General features: G+C 41.4%; 1 protein-coding gene across 2 annotated transcripts in view; it reads right to left on the reverse strand.

The window, feature by feature from the left end:
* The window catches only part of P2RX6 (purinergic receptor P2X 6), a 51126-nt gene that overhangs the window by 16594 nt on the left and 14964 nt on the right, over positions 1-19568 (reverse strand). Inside the window, exons 6-10 of one of the 2 annotated variants that reach the window (XM_089677456.1) lie at positions 7101-7181; positions 4506-4647; positions 3980-4086; positions 3002-3095; positions 2857-2922 (exon numbers count right to left, since the gene is read on the reverse strand). In XM_089677456.1, the coding sequence (XP_089533582.1) occupies positions 2857-2922; positions 3002-3095; positions 3980-4086; positions 4506-4647; positions 7101-7181 (490 nt within the window). The remainder of the gene's footprint in view (positions 1-2856; positions 2923-3001; positions 3096-3979; positions 4087-4505; positions 4648-7100; positions 7182-19568) is intronic. The other variant, XM_089677465.1, reaches the window with a different exon arrangement.

Below are 19568 nucleotides of genomic sequence, written 5' to 3' on the forward strand. Positions count from 1 at the left end.
ACATTGTGTGTTATAAAAATGTTTTATGTGTAAATAATTTTGATATTCTGAGATAGGAGCTAATTTAAGTTCTTGATAGTATTCAAATAAATAAATGAAGAATGTTTATAGAAATCTGTTACTTGGGTCAATTTATTGTCTATCCACCATTGGAAATTTTGTGGAGAGGGAAAAAAAGGATTTCAATCTGGAATCTCCCAGGAAAGTAGCACCTAGTGGGGTGATATATATCAAAGTCCCATCTTTGTTTAATTTGTTGCATAACTTTAAAGAATGGGATACTATCACAACAATAATAAGGAATAATAGAATATTAAGCCGGCATGTGATTCAGCGTCTAGAAAAATTACCATATCAGGTTTGGGTGTTGACCTTTAGAAAAATGTAAAAGGTGTGGCTGAAAATAATTACATTTGTGTGTGTATTCTGTCCAGTTCGACGCCTATACATTGTGTTTTAGATACCATATTGCAGCCAAGCCATGTTCCTTTATTCTGCATCTTCTCACATCACAGCTCTTCAGTCATATTTTCTGCAGGTTTATGTGTATAGGATTAGCTTTTAATACATTTAGGGACAACAAATAACCTTATAACATTTGCCTTTTCTGAACTTGTTCTTTGACCGCTATCTTCAAAAGTCCAGACCAGTGTAAACATTGTATTGTTTACATTCAGCCTGCACGCAGTCTGCACTGTACAGTGCACAGAGCAGTATGACTGTAGACTGGGATATAAAGCAGGAAGGAATCGGTAATAGTTACAGATGTGGATTCTGCTTTTTGTAATTGGCTGATTGAAATCACATAGGATAGGGAATTAAGCACTGGTCAGTTAAATTTATGCAATGGTTTTCTTTAGCCATCAATTTTGTAATCCATTTCCCCCCATAATTGTATTGGTGATGTAAAGCTTTTAATCATCCTGTTTGTTTTCTGGCATTGCAGATGTAGTGCTACCCCCTGAAGGAGCCGCTGGTTAAGATTGGTCCTTTGCTTTCCGCCACAACCTTTCAAAGGCCACAGTCCTACTGACACACTAGGCTACTGGATAAAGGAGTAAACACACAGATTCCTTAGCACCCTGTATTCTGGCTATCTTAAGTGAAGAAAAACAGAACCATGGATAAAAGTGAACTTATTGGTTATTATTTGAAAATATGGTTAATAGAAAAATACAAGCCAAAGCAAGTATGTTTACACAATTCAGCTCACTGGGGAGTGAAGAGGAAGAGAAAAATCAGAAGAGGAAAAGGGTGGGCATATATGGCATATAGTCCCAAATCAGCAGAATCCTATTTAACAATGTCAGGACTATATAGCCCACATGTACTGATGGTGGCTGTGTTAGGCCTAGACTGGTTGGAAAAACATGATCAGCATAAAACAAAGGGGTTTGTATTTTAGCAGGGGCAGTCTCTATGATGGATCTTCAACTGGTTAACATTGGGGCCCTGAAAAATGACCGTTGGTGGCACTAAAGGTGGTCTTTATATCCTGTAGGCAGGAAAGATTCAGTTTTAACCAGACAGTGCAAGTGTTCATTAGCCAGGGGTGCATGGTAAACTGTAATATGACTGCACCCTGTGATGACAGTGCTATGAGGTGAAATCAGGTAATAGAAAGCTCAACTGAAAGGAATTGAATAAAAGGGAGAGTGATCTGTATTCTGTCCTCAGTGGTATGTCCGGTGGCCTGCTCACAAACTCTTTGTGAGGCTGTAAAGTCTTGTGGTGGAAGGGCCCCCCCTTTTTGAGCTGGTTCCAAAGTGGCAGTGACTTGATTGACAAGTTAGCTGATCTAAAGTATACACAGGTTTCTTGGCTAAAGACGAAGTGGCGGGTCCAGTGAAGGCAGTAATCTCATGGCAGCAGCCTCAATCTGTGAACTGCACGAATAGTGATTCTGACAGCAGCAACTTAGGTCTACTTCCAGACTTTCTTGTGTGGCTCATTCCAACAGGTCTGGTCAGATCCCCATGGATCTGACTAGATTCTTTGCCCAGGGCTCTTCCTGGGCAAAGAATCTAAAGCCCTCTTGACCCTTCCCACCGCACACAGACCGAATGGATTTGTAATTTAGGAAGACAGTCATCTCCTTAATATGACTGCCATCTGAAACTACATCTCCCAGAATTCCAGGCGATCTGTACTAAAGTCTTTAGGTTTGAAGCAGCTAGCCTCTCCCTTTGCTGGCTGGAGGAGAAAAGTGCAACAGCACAACCACTCAGCAGGCAGCAATACAGATGCATTTTGGAACAAGGTCTTTGTCTTACCCACTGTAGTCCGGTACCTGCTTATACAGATTTTTAAACAAGCACATTAAGGCTCCATGTACACAAGCCTACCCTGATGGCCGGCCACGGGAAAACGCAAACGCGCAACCATGGTACCACAGTTTTTACGGTTTCCAAAGGCCGGCGGTCAAAGCGTTCCTATCATGAACGTGATTCTCCTGCTTTCAGGAGAGGGATGTTTAACCTCACCTAACCGCGGCAGCTCCTAAACTCTGCTAAAAGCCTATGTGTACATGGACACATAGGCTTTTATAGCATTGAGTTTAGGAGCTTTGGCAAAAAAATGCCAAAAGCTCTTAAACTCGAGTTTTAGAGCTGCTCATGTACATGAACCCTAAAAGAGAACATGCCTTATTTGTTTCCCTTGATCCTGATATGTGGTCATGTTGCTATCTTCAGTGTATAGAGCAGACAGGCAGAATGCAAACAATTTGTTTACACTGGGCAGGTGCCTGTGATGACAGGTCTCAAAAGTAACAAGTAATAAAGTCATTTAAAGATGAGATATATTGCATTTATCCTTCAAGTACAGTGCATAATTATCAAAGAATGTATTACTTACACAACCCAAGAAGGCACAGCCAGTTCCAAGGCTTACAGCTGTTGGGACAATACTAAATCTTCTTGCCTGGACATAGAAGGTAGAAGGTCATCCAACAGCAAATACTAAACCAATGCAGTGAGATATGTGCTCTTTGAAAGCCAACCTCTCCTGTCACTGATATCTCGAATCGGATCCCGTAGAGTTTTAGGAGGTCTCTGTGTTCACGCCTTTCTTTGTCCCAATAATAAGTAGCTGTTCTGCAAATAAAGGAAAAATTAAAGTGTCTCATAAAATTCTCAATATTGTGCTGTAATCAGTGAAGAAATATTTGTAAAATATTATTGGCCTTTACATCGAAAACCATTTCCACACAATTTTTTTTTGTATACTTAGTTTGGTGGTTAAATGTTAACTGTTTTGTCAACCCTTTTGTTTTGGATAGAATGGGGAAGCGTTCTTTTGTTAAGGTTTTACTACTGTCTGTAGCTCTATTAGTAAGATTTCACCTTGCCTTTTTTCCCAGTAGCACCACAGAAAAATTTAAATGGGGTCACTGTGATGGGAATACAAGGGTAGTAATAAAAAAAAATCTCCTTTATAGAAAGGAGTCCCTATCATTTCTTGTCCCTTTGACAGCCTGCAACAGGAAGAGGACCAGAGTGTACCAAAGACAGCAATAAACACCGAATAATAAGTATAACCCTTCTCTCCTTCATCCCCCCAAAAAAGTTTGGGTTGACTTGAGCTTTAAATTATAACTTCAGTTGAATTATTTTGGGGGAATGGTGAGGACCTTGGTTAGGTTTGTAAACCCACTGGAGACATTTCACAGGAAGAAAGGGAAACTCCCCCATGGGGACACAGTAGCAACTATTCAAGAGGGAGATTCTAAACTAAACTACTATTAAGTGTTTTTATTGGTGTCTGTGTCACTGCTAGAGAGATTCTTTATTGTCTGTACTACACAATAGAAATTGAGGGAATCATGGGCAAGTGAGAGATATCTTCCACCAAGAAGAAATGAAAAACAGAACACTTTCCCATTCTATCTAAAATAAAAAAAAAAACTAATTCTAATTTAAATATATTTTATGTGTCAAATGCAGCAAATATAAAATGAGCAACAATATATGAAACTTACCTGAAGTTGTTGTTTTTATCTTGCAATCCAAAAGAGTATTGTGGTATGCAGACTTTTGCTTGATCCAAATTGCATTTCCACTCAATATCAATTCTAACAACTCCACCCTGAAGTAATAAAAGTAAATCATGCTGTTAAACCACACAAATGTACCTACGTGATAAAAATTGCTAGTGTTTATTTTCTAATTGGCAGCTTTGAAAGGGAAATCTAGACAGGATCTTAAATTCATCAATATATGGTGCTAATATTTATTAATTGGTGTTAATTAGAGTGTGTGTGTGTGTGGGGGGGGGGGGTATGTTAGACTGTCAGAGACCAGGGTGTCTGCATTGTGTTTAAGAGCAGCGGTCCATCTTTTCACTGTGCTGCCAGGATACTTTATCCCTTGCTGCAGCACAAAATACCCAATACCTAAGAAAAAAAGAAGACCCAAGAACAGTATTTACCTTTCTGACCATTCCCAGTCATAGAACTTGTCTGCATCTTAATTACAGATAAGTTTCAAAAAGAAGAGAAAACATACCAGAAGAGACAGTTCTTCAAATCTATTTTTGGTTTTTGTTATGATATTCTTGATTGTGAAAACTGGACAGTATGGATTGGAGACTAGATCATATCTGCAGCTCTTAAAATAAGTATCATCAGATGTCTTCAGTGTGTTAGCCCTTTTGAAAGACAGAAAGAATGACTTGTACATTTCAATCTGAATGGTCGGATTACTAAAAAAGTCAAGGCAAGGTACTTATGTGTCATATAACAGAACAGCCTTTCTCAACCTTTTTACCCCTAGGGGAACCTTTAATAAATAATTTTCAGGTTTCAGGGAACCTTTACTAAAATCAGTTAATCAGAGCTCAATGGGAAAAATGTCCTTCACAGTGCTTGTCAGTAGGAATAATGTAACCATTTCAGTGGTTAGAATGTGACTCTTACAATTAAAAAGATAATTGAGACATGTTGCTTGTTTTGCCATATAATGTTGGCACTAAAACTATGCAAGTAGTATCTGGTGAGTCAATCAGCTACAGGCCAAGGAGCCGCTGGCAACCTCTGAAGGAACCATAGGGTACCACAGAACCCTGGTTGAGAAGGGCTGCAATAGACAGTTGTGACAAACTATTTTTAAAATGTAAACAACTTGCTAGAATTTATAAGAAAGTCAAGGAATTATTCTATATGAAATGATTGTGGGAAATGCAATATGTCATAACAGTTTAAAACAAGTTTACAGCTGCATGGCTTTGAAAATTAATTTGTCTATTTTTGTTATTAAAAATATAATTTTGATTAACATTCACACACCTATTTAAGAATGTAATAATTCTACAAGCCCTGTTTGTTTCAGAATATACACTCACCAACCTCTTTATTAGGTACACCTGTTCAACTGGAAGAAGGGTCAGCCACACACCGGAGGATAGATGAATATAGTGTGTATTTATTAATCCATAGGACACACAAAACACCATAGTTATGATTAAGCACAAGATCGTGTGAAACGTGTTAACAGGTCCTGTATTCATGTCCTGGTGTTTTGTGTGTCCTATGGATTAATAAATACACATTATATTCATCTATCCTCTGGTGTGCGGCTGACCCTTCTTCCTATTGCATCGTGTGTGGTGGCGAGCCAGAGCCTGCACCTGTTGTGGATTGATCTGGATTGTTAGCCTGAGCATTTTGTTCTTTGGATTCACCTGTGCAATTGCTTGGTAACACAAATTTTTAGTCAGTCATGGCAGCAACTTAATGCATTTAGGTATCTAAACATGGTGAAAATGACTTGGTGAAGTTCTATCTGAGCATCAGAATGGGGAAGAAAGGGAATTTCAGTGGCTTTGAATGTGACATGGTTGTTGGTGCCAGATGGCCATGTCTGAGTAATTAAAAAACTGCTGATCATCTGGGATTTTCACACACAAACATCTCTAGGGTTTACAGAGAATGGTCCGAAAAAGAGAAAATATCCAGTGAACGGCATTTGTGTGGATGAAAATGCCTTGTTGATGTCAGAGGTCAGAGGAGAATGGGAAGACTGGTTCACAAAGATAGAAAGGCAACAGTAATTCATGTCAATATGGACCAATATCTCTGAGGAATGTTTCCAACACCTTGTTGAATCTATGCCACAAAGAATTAAGGCAGCTCTGAAGCAAAAGGGGATCCAACCCGATACTAGCAAGGTATACCTAATAAAGTGGCTGGTGAGTGTATATGCTTATGTATTTAGTTATGTATTTAGATATGTCTGTCATGTACAGAGAATAACTTAAAAAAATGTTCCAGCCATCTCTGTTGCAAATGAATGTAGAATATGACAGTAAAGGTGTTAAAAGATCATAACTAGAATACACAGATTATATACATATGTATGATAAGTACTGCAGGTATATGATGCAGCGAAGATCACGTTGCATTATTACCTAACTTAGGAGCCCTCAAGGTCCCAGAAAATATTCTAGAATGTTGTTTAGTGTAAATGATTAATGTACCAGTTTTTCATGAGTGCAGAAGGGCACTATTGAGTTAAAATATGAGTTGCTCAACTGCATTTGGAAACAGTCCAGAATTTATCACACCTGACTTATGCTGGTAGTTAAGAGGCCTTCAAGTCTTTTTTTTTTTTTTTTCATAAAATAGATACAAATAACATTGCTTACACAGATTAATTTTGTTCAATAAATTTCCCCCTCTGTGTTTACTTTTTAAGTTGTCCTGAAGCCGTTCTGATACCCTTCCCATTCTATGCCTGCCCACTGTACTTCCAGAACCAACAGGTTTCCTTACGAGTCTCCTGTACGTGCCCACTCCCACCTTGTACTACAACCCTACATGCAGCCACTAAGAGCGCCACAGCTCAAGAGGGACACACAACAAAAGCAATGTCTCTCCTTTTTGACAGCAGCTTTTATTGTATGTAATATAACTACACTTTCATATGTATTACACCAACACCTGAGAAGCAGGGGCTGGGCAAATCTTGTTCAGAGCTTACTTTGGATTGAATAAGTGTGGACTTCATAGCATATTGCAATGTGAAAATATTTAAAATGGGGCCAGGTGGGCCTTTTCAAGGCTATCTACACATCTACTGAAAATATTTTCCAGAATCACTTACCCTGAAAATCGAAATTTTCTAAAATAAACTGAATTTTTTATTAACAGTGTAAAGTTTTCTGCTTCATTTAAAGGTATTTTCCTGGATGAAAAAAAGAAATATTAAACATGCTCAGATAAACATATGTTTTTAATTTGCAGCATGGTGAAAATAGAAAGTAAAATATATGCCTATTCTTTCTTTTTCTACTCAAAGCTATTAAAAAAAAATCGTTGATTTTAAACTGTTTTAAGAAAAATATGGACTTTTTTTTAGGATTAGGAACAATGTTCAACTTAAAGTGTTACTTCACTTTTGTTGAGAAAAAATACAATCCACTCTAGGTGATTAATGTAAATTTCAAGGATTTTAACAAACTTCGTAGCAGATTCCTGCTTGTTTTCTGTTCTTAAAGCGGAGTTCCACCCAAAAGGGGAAGTTCCGCTTTAAAGACTGGTCCCCCGCTCTCCATTATGGATTGGCACTTTTGGGGGGCAGTGGAGGGGGAGTGGGTACCCGAATTTGACAGGTACCCGCTCCCACTTCCGCTCCGGTCGCCTAGGTGATCGGATGTGGAAGGTGTCCTCCCTCCCCGTAGTCTTTTGGGACACGTGACAGGTCCCAGAAGACTACAGGACCATTCATGATGCTCAGTGCTACTCGCGCATGTGCAGTAGGTACCGGCTGTGAAGCCTCAAGCTCTCACAGCCGGGTGCCCACACTGAAGATGCCGGCGCCCAGGGAGAAAAGACGGCTGGTAAAACGGGCTGCAGGGGACACACCATGGGACCAAGGGACAGGTGAGTGTGTGTTTTTTAAAAGTCAGCAGCTACAGTTTTTATAGCTGTTGACTTTTATTTTTTGAAAGTGTGAGTGGAACTCCGCTTTAATAAAAAGCTATTTGTTCCTTCCTAAATGGGAGGGTCTGTGTTCAATATAGCCACCTAGTGCACTTTCAGTGTTCGAAAAAATGTTTATCAAAGACGTAGCAGAATACATTTTGGCCTAAATTTATGACGAGATTTGATTTTTTAAATTTTTTTACTGAACATATTTAATAGCAAAAAGTAAAAAATACTGTTTTTTTTCTCAAAATCTTTTTCTCAAATACTACCGAAAAAAAGCTCAATTAGTGGGAAAAAAAGGATGCAAATTTAATTTGGGTGCAGTGTTGCATAACCGCGCAATTATCAGTTAAAGTAACGCAACACCGTATGGCCAGGTCAGGAAGGGGGGTAAATCCTCAGGAGGACAAGTGGTTAAAATACTACTGCATATTGACCAACAGAAATGGTATGAAAACTGATTTACTGTACACAATGATCACAAAACTATACAGAGATTCACATCAAGTCAACAACAGATATAGATACAGTATAGAAAAATGATATTGTATATAATAGATGCATTGTTAAATGTTAGTTTTCAGCGTGCAGCATGAAAAAAATTTATAACATAATGATGATTAGCCCAGCATCCCTTCAGTTCTGAACGCTGGTGAGATGGAAGATTCGGTGATCATGTGATCACTGTCACTGGCTGTTGATTTTTAGTCCAGACCAAGAGCTGTCTTTGACAGCTTGGTCTCCGTGCTGGGAGTGCACCATCACCATGCTCTCCACACATAAATATTGGCCGCCCTGCGACACAATACGCACTAGGCATTGTAAAGGCGTTAAAGGAAACCAGTACTATAGTCTGACATTGCTGACTTCTCTACTAGTCACCTGGCTGTTGTACTAATCCAATAACTGTCCCAAAACAAGTATGCAGATTTTAGGTTCTGGCTTCACTCTGACTTTACAATGTACAAAGTACACATGTAGGACTACCCCCTTAGGGACTGCTGATGAATTTGGGTCCCCCTATAGTCCTGCACAGCCAGTCATTCAGTATTTTCCACACAAGCTCTCATCCATAGACAGAAATCAGGCATTGAGTGTTGGTTTTGTTATTTTATTGAGGGAATTAGAACTTGGATAGGGTAAGGGGTGTATAGGATGCCCAAAGGATCCAAAATCTGAGGACAACGTTCTGAGCTTTTCACGGCTTCTTTTCTCTGACACAGACTCTGTTGGAGTGTTAGCCAGCAGTTCCAGTTGTACCACCCCAGACCCTAGATGAACTCCTCTTCACCCAGCAATCTGGAGACTTTCTTCCCGAGCAGGGGATCTGGCTCCTGTTCCTTTAAGTAAAATATACAGTCACTAGCAGAGGGCTACACTGGTTTCCCATCAGAGTGCTCCTTCCCCTATCCGCCCAGGGGGAGCAGGTGTACTCATTCAGATCCTCTCCTGTACTGCTTGCGGAATGGCTGCTGCTACCACTCCTATCAGCTGGGCTGCTCCTTCACTGCCACACAGGTGGTCCTCTCTCAGAGGGAATGTGCATCCTGAGTTTTCATCCTTTCCAGCTCCAGGCTCGCAGGCAGGCCCCATCTCACCAGGCCTCCTTGCAGCCTTCCATCTCCAGCCTCACATCTTTCTGCTCCACACTCCTCTCCCACCACACTACTCTCCTCCTACTGAGCAGGCTCCAACACTTTTTAAGGGAGTCCAGCCCCTTGCCAAGCCTCCTTTTGGGGATTGGCTGAGGTTCCACAAAAGTGCAGCCAACCACAACTCAGATCCACCCACTGCCTCCAAGGCCCTCCTCCGAAAGCCTCAGATCAGGGGGAAATTCCAGAGGGGCTTGCCTGCAGAGTCTCTCAGTCCTGACCAGAATTTTACCCCTCTGGCTCTCTTACCTGAGCTGCTAATCAGCTCCTAACCAACCATTAGGGTCTAGTTCCCCCTAGCTAAACTAGTAGGGTACTACACACATATACATAAATTACCATAACTTATAGGCACAAAGATAATCCTGATAAATATGACATTTAACATAAGTGAATGCTCAGCAAAACCTGAAGCATTACACAGGTTCACGCTGCATTGTGCACACACATCCAAAGTATGGATCTAATTCTAGTGGTTGTTTTCAAGAAATCCATATTAGCTTAATGCTTGTGGACTCATCAATATTAGCTGATTGCTTATGGGGGCATTTCAAATTAAATATCTGTGAAAATGAAAACCATGATATCAATATAATGAATATTTTGAGGTTTCACCAACAACACACATCCAAACACATAGAGACATGGGTATATCAAAACTAGTTCTGAATTTGGATGATCTATAATGGCATAATGCAATAAGCAACAGGAACTATATAGCAGCGAGATCAGTTTGCTCACTATGGAGAGAGATCCCGGTTTATATGCAATACAATTCTCCTTGATGATCTAATCTGTCAAATTATAGCCTTTAAGCTTTCAAGGAATTTGTGGATTGAGTAAGTATTAGCAGATTTTACTTTACAGAGTTCCCTTGCCTTCACTCACGCTTCGTGTAAAGGAGGGCATTGTTTCAAATGTAATTTCACCGAACTTAAACTGCTTCTCAATTTACTTATCCAAGCTCAGGCATGCAAATTAAAATCAGATCTTTAACTAATTTTATCATTGTGTGTGTGTGTGTGTCTCTCTCCCCCTCTCTGTATACTGTGTGTATACAGTATATATATACAGTCAGGTCCATAAATATTGGGACATCGACACAATTCTAACATTTCTGGCTCTATACGCCACCACAATGGATTTGAAATGAAACAAACAAGATGTGCTTTAACTGCAGACTGTCAGCTTTTATTTGAGGGTATTTACATCCAAATCAGGTGAACGGTGTAGGAATTACAACAGTTTGCATATGTGCCTCCCACTTGTTAAGGGACCAAAAGTAATGGGACAGAATAATAATCATAAATCAAACTTTCACTTTTTAATACTTGGTTGCAAATCCTTTGCAGTCAATTACAGCCTGAAATCTGGAACGCATAGACATCACCAGACGCTGGGTTTCATCCCTGGTGATGCTCTGCCAGGCCTCTACTGCAACTGTCTACAGTTCCTGCTTGTTCTTGGGGCATTTTCCCTTCAGTTTTGTCTTCAGCAAGTGAAATGCATGTTCAATCAGACTCAGGTCAGGTGATTGACTTGGCCATTGCATAACATTCCACTTCTTTCCCTTAAAAAACTCTTTGGTTGCTTTTGCAGTATGCTTTGGGTCATTGTCCATCTGCACTGTGAAGCGGTGTCCAATGAGTTCTGAAGCATTTGGCTGAATATGAGCAGATAATATTGCCCGAAACACTTCAGAATTCATCCTGCTGCTTTTGTCAGCAGCCACATCATCAATAAATACAAGAGAACCAGTTCCATTGGCAGCCATACATGCCCACGCCATGACAATACCACCACCATGCTTCACTGATGAGGTGGTATGCTTAGGATCATGAGCAGTTCCTTTCCTTCTCCATACTCTTCTCTTCCCATCACTCTGGTACAAGTTGATCTTGGTCTCATCTGTCCATAGGATGTTGTTCCAGAACTGTGAAGGCTTTTTTAGATGTCGTTTGGCAAACTCTAATCTGGCCTTCCTGTTTTTGAGCTCACCAATGGTTTACATCTTGTGATGAACCCTCTGTATTCATTCTGGTGAAGTCTTCTCTTGATTGTTGACTTTGACACACATACACCTACCTCCTGGAGAGTGTTCTTGATCTGGCCAACTGTTGTGAAGGGTGTTTTCTTCACCAGGGAAAGAATTCTTTGGTCATCCACCAAAGTTGTTTTCCGTGGTCTTCCGGGTCTTTTGGTGTTGCTGAGCTCACCGATGCGTTCCTTCTTTTTAAGAATGTTCCAAACAGTTGTTTTGGCCACGCCTAATGTTTTTGCTATCTCTCTGATGGGTTTGTTTTGTTTTTTCAGCCTAATGATGGCTTGCTTCACTGATAGTGACAGCTCTTTGGATCTAATATTGAGAGTTGACAGCAACAGATTCCAAATGCAAATAGCACACTTGAAATGAACTCTGGACCTTTTATCTGCTCATTGTAAATGGGATAATGAGGGAATAACACACACCTGGCCATGGAACAGCTGGGAAGCCAATTGTCCCATTACTTTTGGTCCCTTAACAAGTGGGAGACACATATGAAAACTGTTGTAATTCCTACACCGTTCACCTGATTTGGATGTAAATACCCTCAAATTAAAGCTGACAGTCTGCAGTTAAAGCACATCTTGTTTGTTTCATTTCAAATCCATTGTGGGGGTGTATAGAGCCAAAAATGTTAGAATTGTGTCAATGTCCCAATATTTATGGACCTGACTGTATATATATATACTGTATGTATGTAAAATGTGTATAGAATAAGTGTGAGGAGATGAGTTAACACGCATGTCACATAGAGCTTTAACTACACCTGTCATTATGTAGGCTGTCATTGCTAACCTCTGCTTTTATTCCAACTCCAGACACCAAAAAAGTCCCCCCTGCACTAGGGCCGCCCTGCATTACATGGATTAAAAACTAATTAACACTAGGGATTGAGGAGTAAGCAATAATACCTGTAAGGAGCGAGTAAACAATCCTGTTCTTTCACAGCTGCTGGTCTCATGCCAGCATCCTTGTTTTAGCTATGATGCATCCCTACACAACACTGTCACTCCAGGTGCTCAGAGTTCCACCACTGCCAAAGTGGGACAGAAAAAGATGAACAATGGACTCCACTGGAGATGCATAACTGATGCAGCCCTCCTCAGATGGGGGAATCCTGTAGCAGCTACAAAAAGAACAAACAGAAGTGCTCATCTCCTTCCTCAGAGCTTTTTTCTTGTGAGAATCCACTTGTGCCATCCTGTTTGGTTTTTTTTTATGCATCCATGTCTGTCTGTCTGCCTGCGAGGTGATTGATGTTGTCAGTCTCTGGGTGGAGACCACACCTGATTTAAGCCAGCCAAGCCTGCAGTCTCATGCTTGTGATACACCGCTGGTTACATGTGCTCAAGTTTGTCTGTCCTGCTCTGCTGTTTGGATTCCCTTGTCGACAACCTCGGATTGAATATCGAACAGTTCTCTGATTGCTGACTGCCTTTTGACTGCAGATTGACCCTGACTATTCTGAACCTTGCCTGCCTTGTACCTGGAATGTCATTGAACCACTCTGTCTGCCAACCGCAAGTACCTGTTTGCTTTGTCCTGGGGGCAACCGAGTACTGGTAGGCCTGCTTGCCTTATGGGAAAGGAGGCTGCTATAGGTGAAGAACACTGAAGCTAGCTACAGTGTCTGACCACCTGTGTTAGGGGTACACATGACAATACCTACCTTAACCACATCCCTGCTACCCTATAGCAGATATACCGCTATAGGGTGGCAGGGATTAAGCTAAATCACATATATATATATATATATGTGATTTTGCACTTCGGGGTAGGCGGCACGCGCAAGCCACTCGTGGCCACGGCTGTCAATCACTGAGTCACCAGTAATTACCCGATGGTGCCCGGAGATTACCAAGGATCTCAGACGGGGAGGAGGACTGCTTTGTTTACTAACAGTCCTCCTCCCTGTCGGTTCGGTCACACTGCTCTGGATGGCTGTGCACAGCACAACCGTCCAGAGCAGTGTGCTTACAGTGAAGCACCAATAAAACACTCCCAGCACACGGTTAACCCATTGATCGCCCCTCACGTTAACCCCCTTCCTGCCTAGTGTCATTAGTACAGTGTCAGTGCTTTTTTTTAGCACTGATCACTGTATTGGTGTCACTGGGGATGTCAGTGACACCCAGCCAGTTCCCCCCAGTGTCAGAATGCCTGCTGCAGTCCCACAGTCCCACTATAAGTCGCTGATCGCTGCCATTATTAGTTAAAAAAAATTCCAATATCTATGCCGCCATTTCTAAATGCTATAACTTTCATGCAAACCAATTAATTTACACGTATTGGGATTTTTATTTTAGCAAAGACATGTAGAAGAATACATTTTGGCCTAACTTTATAATGAAATTAAATTTTTTTACTGGACATGTTTAATAGCAAAAAGTAAAAAATATAGTTTTTTTCTCAAAATTGTTTTTATAGCACAAAAAAATAAAAAAACACAGGCGATCAAATACCACCAAAGGATGTAAATTTAATTTGGGTGCAGCATTGCATGACCGCGCAACTGTCAGTTAAAGTAACACAAAAAATAGCCTGGTCAGGAAGGGGGGAAAATCCTTGGAAGGGCAAGTGGTTAAACTTGATATTGCAGCCTTCTTCCACCCTGTGTGACCAGTCCTTCCACCGCCTCCTTTCGAGGGCGCTTCAGCCAGCAATCTCACATTGACATTATCACATATCATGCAGGACTAATAGTCCCCGCCTACATCCCAGGAAAGTAAAGGCCACTGGCAGCCAGGAGAGCAAGGAATGAGAATTATTACAGCTTTTTCCTCTTCCCCCTAGACTTAACAAGTGGAGAATTTTTGTAATTCCAGTAGATTCGCTTTCAGAATGTTAGTTTGCTGGCTGTGACACTGATCTAATTGTTTCAAGTCAGAGATGAAACAAATCCTCCTAAATAATTTGTAACTGTTTATCCGCAGTCCGCACTCCTCTACAGCTGTCAAAAACACACAGAACAATGGCTATTTATCAACTCTAGAAAGCAGGAGGTGGAGATCTGATGTCACATACTGCACAGTACACAGCACAGAGATGAGTGTAATATGAGACGTGAGTGGAGTGAAAGGACATCCCCTCTACACAGTCTCATAAGGAAATCATGCACAGCTCAATCACCTTCTGTGATCTGATAGGTGGCAGGGCCATCTTCCAAGATTCTGTGGTTTTGAAGAACCTGTCAGAAGTGACCCATGCATATAGAAGAAGGAAGAGAGAGGAGACAGAAATCACACTCAGTGCTTTGAACTGAGGCAAGTGCACACTATAGGAGAATAAAATTTGTTAATTTTTCATTTCAGAGGTTTACAACCACTTTAAGACAATAGGTTTATCAGCAGGGTAAGCAATTAGACCAGTTAAAAACTATGTCTGATTGCTGTGTATGTTTCTACAGAGACTCACATGCCTGCACTCCTTCTCCCTTCTCACTGGCCCAAACACAATTGGTCGTAACATATAATGTACTGTAACCATTTGTTTCGGGTATTCTAGGCTAGCCAGGATGAAGACATTCATCTTGTCCATCCCACTGACCCCTGGTTCTCTTGCAGTAAGACATTTTGTAACAAATCACAGGTGACATTCAGATGGCTTTCACAGTCAGAAGTTGTCCATAAAGCTAATGCTTCTCAAACACCTATGCAAATTATACTATGGGCAGCACACAGTGAAGTTCACATTATCAAAACATGAAGCATTAGCGTCGTGTTGTTTCAAAATTGAAGCCTCATGTCGAGTCAAGAGGAGTTTGAAGCCTTTCAACGCCTCCCATTCAAGTCTAAGGTAATGCTCCTCAAATGCACTGGCAGGCGTTTGTGGTTGCAGCACATTAATAACATTAAAGTTTATTTAGTTTGTGGTGTGGTTTTAACACTTGTCAAAAGCATCAAAACTGTATGTAGGGCGTTTGGGGAGCGTTATTAACGCATGTAAAAAAACAGTTCAACGCCCATACTAAAGCTCATTAACGCCTGTCTAACGCCCATATTAAAGTTCATTAACACCTGTCTGACGCCCATATTAACCTCCTTAGCGGTTTTCCAGAGTGTAGCTCGGGGTAAAATTTCATTACCAAGAGAGGTAACCCTGAGCTACACTTGGGCTTACCATGCGGCGTTGCTCAGGGAGTCCCTGCAGCGCTTACCTTGTCCTTCGCTCCTGCAATGTGTCCCCTGCAGCGTCCCCGGCCATCTCCTCCGGCCGATGCCGGCATCCGGCTTCCGTGTTCCGGTCCCTGTGACGTCGGGACGTACGGGCGCCGGAACCGGCGGGAAATTTGAAATTTTTAAAAAATTTCATTTTTGCTGTCATTGCTGTTTCAATGCATTTCACATATATTTTGTCCCTACTGCTTTGTCCTGTGCCCTACCTGCATTTTGACTGTTCTTTCTGCCTGGAAACTTAGAAAAGTCCATGGCGTCCAAAAAGCGTCCCTTTATGTCAAAAGCGGTTTTAGAACAGCGATAGTAAATCAGAACCACTTGCAGAATTGAGTGATAATGATTCGTGGGGAAATTCGTCATCAGACACTGAAAACAATTTTGCGACTTTGCTCAGCGATGTGCGAATTTGCCTCTGTATTTCAAATTTCAGTGTTTTTGGTTTGATTATATTATTGAATTAAATGTATTATTATTATTATATTATTATTTTTTATGATTATTTATTAAATTATAATTTATGATTTCGTGTTTCAAGTTTTATCATATCCGGAATGTTTACTAGACTCTTGTTCGTACAGATTTCAGTGAGTTATTCCTAAAAATTACAGCCTACAATAAAAAACTACATATTTCCATGCAAAAAAATGGTACCGCATTCAGCACAAAAAATCAGAAAGAATCATACCCCCGAGGAGGTTAAAGCTCATTAACGCCTGTCTAACGCCCATGCTAAGGCTCATTAACGCCTGTCTAACGCCCATACTAAGGCTCATTAACGCCTTTCTAACGCCCATGCTAAAGCTCATTAATGCCTAACGCCCATATTAAAGCTCATTAACGCCTGTCTAACGCCCATGCTAAGGCTCATTAACGCCTGTCTAATGCCCATACTAAGGCTCATTAACGCCTTTCTAACGCCCATGCTAAGGCTCATTAACGCCTGTCTAACGCCCATGCTAAAGCTCATTAACGCCTGTCTAACGCCCATACTAAGGCTCAATAACGCCTGTCTAACGCCCATACTAAAGCTCATTAACGCCTGTCTAACGCCCATACTAAAGCTCATTAACGCCTGTCTAACGCCCATACTAAAGCTCATTAACGTCTGTCTAACGCCCATACTAAAGCTCATTAACGCCTGTCTAACGCCCATACTAAAGCTCATTAACGCCTGTCTAACGCCCATACTAAGGCTCATTAACGCCTGTCTAACGCCCATACTAAAGCTCATTAACGCCTGTCTAACACCCATACTAAAGCTGGTTAATGCCTGTCTAACGCCTATACTTAAGCTATAGGAGCATTTGGTAAGAGTTAAAAATTTAGTCAAGTGTGAACAAGCCCTGAGGGGGATTTGGAGCTAGATGCTTTGAACAAAGAGTTGGTTTTCTTTGGGATCTCAGTGCATTTACTTAGCTTTTTTTTCCGTTGCAAATTACATAATAAACTGCATCATCTGACTTTCCTGTAATAAACTCATTATTTTGTACCGCTAGCTCCTTGGCTATGTTCATACAGGTTGTGGGTTGTACTTTATTGTCACATTTATAACTAGCCACCAAACAGATATCATGATTTTATTTAACAAATATCAACTTTAAGGAGGCCCCAACAGTGATCAGCTAATACTGGCTTAACTACAAGCAAACATCAAATTAATATCTTGTCTTTGAATTAATGAGCTCTTATGTAACGGTTCTGGTTTTCCTCATTTGCACTCATGTGAATTTTCAGTTACACAGAGGCAGTAAAAGTGAGCATCCCTGGACTGCCTTGGGTTTTTTATTACGAAGCCCAATATGTTCTGCAACATTCTATCCTGAAAGGGATGCTTTACATAGCTTCTCTCCAGTTATAAAAGTTAGGAAAACCTGAAGTCCAACTCCAGCCTTTTTTTTTTTTTTTTTTTTTATACAAAGGGGAGTAGTTAGGACATTTGACAACCTTTTAGTGCTGTCTCTGCTCACTTTTGGGTACATATGGATACATTTTGTAGTGGGATGAAATGATGATGAGGAATAAGAATCTCTGTGAGGATTTGCTGCCTATGTCCCCCGTTGGGAGATTTACCCTCACTTCCTGTCCAGTTAAGGGTTTTAGACCAAATAGGCGGCATTTAAATCTTCACAGAAGAAGAGTAAAAAAAACATTCTTAGATGTGATGGCTACATTATTTTTCTTTTTTAAGGCTCTCTTTCTACTACTTTCATCTGGTGATCCAGCCACTATGTCTTTAGTTTTTAAAAAGAACAAGCTCTCTAGCAGAATGTCTCAGTTACCACAATAAGACAAACCATTTACCACTAACAGGGGTGCTTACAATGATCAGCTTTTATTTATTCATGTAAAACCTTTATCCCAAAAGGAAAAAAGGTTTGCTGTAACTGCCTATTATTATTATTATACAGTATTTATAAAGCGCCGATAGTTCGCTCAGCGCTGTACATTACAAAGGGGGACAGAACATGCGACAGAACAATAACAATACAATGCAAAACATGAGGGGATTGAGGGCCCTGCTCTTTCGAGCTTACAATCTAGGAGGGAGGGGATGGTGGCACAGGAGGAGATAGCTTTGGGGGATGGAGTGGTAGGAAGAGTGGAGGAGGTCGGCAAGTTAGCAGGGGGTGGGGTAGGCTTCCTGAAGAGATGGGTTTTCAGGGTGCCCCTAAAGGAGAGGAGAGTAGGTGATAATCTGATGGGTTGGGGCAGGGAGTTCCAGAGGATGGGTGACACCCTGGAGAAGTCCTGAAGGTGGGCATGGGAGGAGGAGACCAGGGAACTAGAGAGAAGGAGGTCTTGTGAGGAGCGGAGTGTGCGTGCTGGGTGGTACTTGGATATTAGGTCGGTGATATAGTTTGGGGCAGTATGATGAACAGCTTTGTACGTCAGCGTTAGGATTTTGAATTTGATCTGTTGCGTAATCGGAAGCCAGTGGAGGAATTGGCAGAGGGGGGTGGCGGAGATGGAACGGTTGGAAAGGTGAATGAGTCTGGCAGCCGTATTCAGGATTGACTGAAACGGGGATAGCCAGCGGCGAGGCAGGCCAGTGAGGAGGGAGTTGCAGTAGTAGAGTCGTGATACGATGAGGGAGTGGATGAGCTGTTTAGTGGTTTCTGGGGTTAGGAACGTGCAGATTTTGGCGATGTTGCGGAGGTGGAGTCTGCACGAGTTTGTTAAAGATTGGACTTGGGGCTGGAAGGATAGGTTGGAGTCTAGAATGACACCAAGTACTCTGGCCTGCGGGGCGGGTTTGATGGTGGCGTTGTTGGACATGATGGAGAAGTCAAGAGGGGGTGGTGTCCGGGCTGGGGGGAAGACAAGAAACTCAGTCTTGGAGAGGTTCAGTTTAAGGAAGTGGAGCGACATCCAGTCAGATATGTCGCTCAGTAGGTGTGTGATTCGGGCAGAGACTGAGGGAGTGAGGTGGGGGGTTGAGAGATAGATTTGTGTGTCGTCGGCATATAGGTGGTAGTTGAAGCCGTGAGAGGCCAAGGGAGGAGGTGTAGATGGAGAAGAGAAGGGGCCCGAAGACGGAGCCTTGAGGGACGCCTATAAAGTGTTAGCTGATATGTGGCTTCAATTTATTTGTGTATCTAAATCTGCTAATGCACCTAACACTCCCCTCCCTGCAGGCTGATCATGCTGCTGTTCAAAGGTGCCCCTTGTGCTTCTTTATCCAGAATTGGGGCACTCTAATATAGAAGGTGTGTTACTGGCCAAATCACCAGATGAAAACAGAGGGGGGGAAAAGCCTAAAAAAAGGAAAACAA

This window comes from Staurois parvus, unplaced genomic scaffold, assembly GCF_062004578.1.
Source record: "Staurois parvus isolate SC_StPar_1 unplaced genomic scaffold, SC_StPar_1.0 ptg000014l, whole genome shotgun sequence".
Taxonomy (NCBI): domain Eukaryota; kingdom Metazoa; phylum Chordata; class Amphibia; order Anura; family Ranidae; genus Staurois; species Staurois parvus.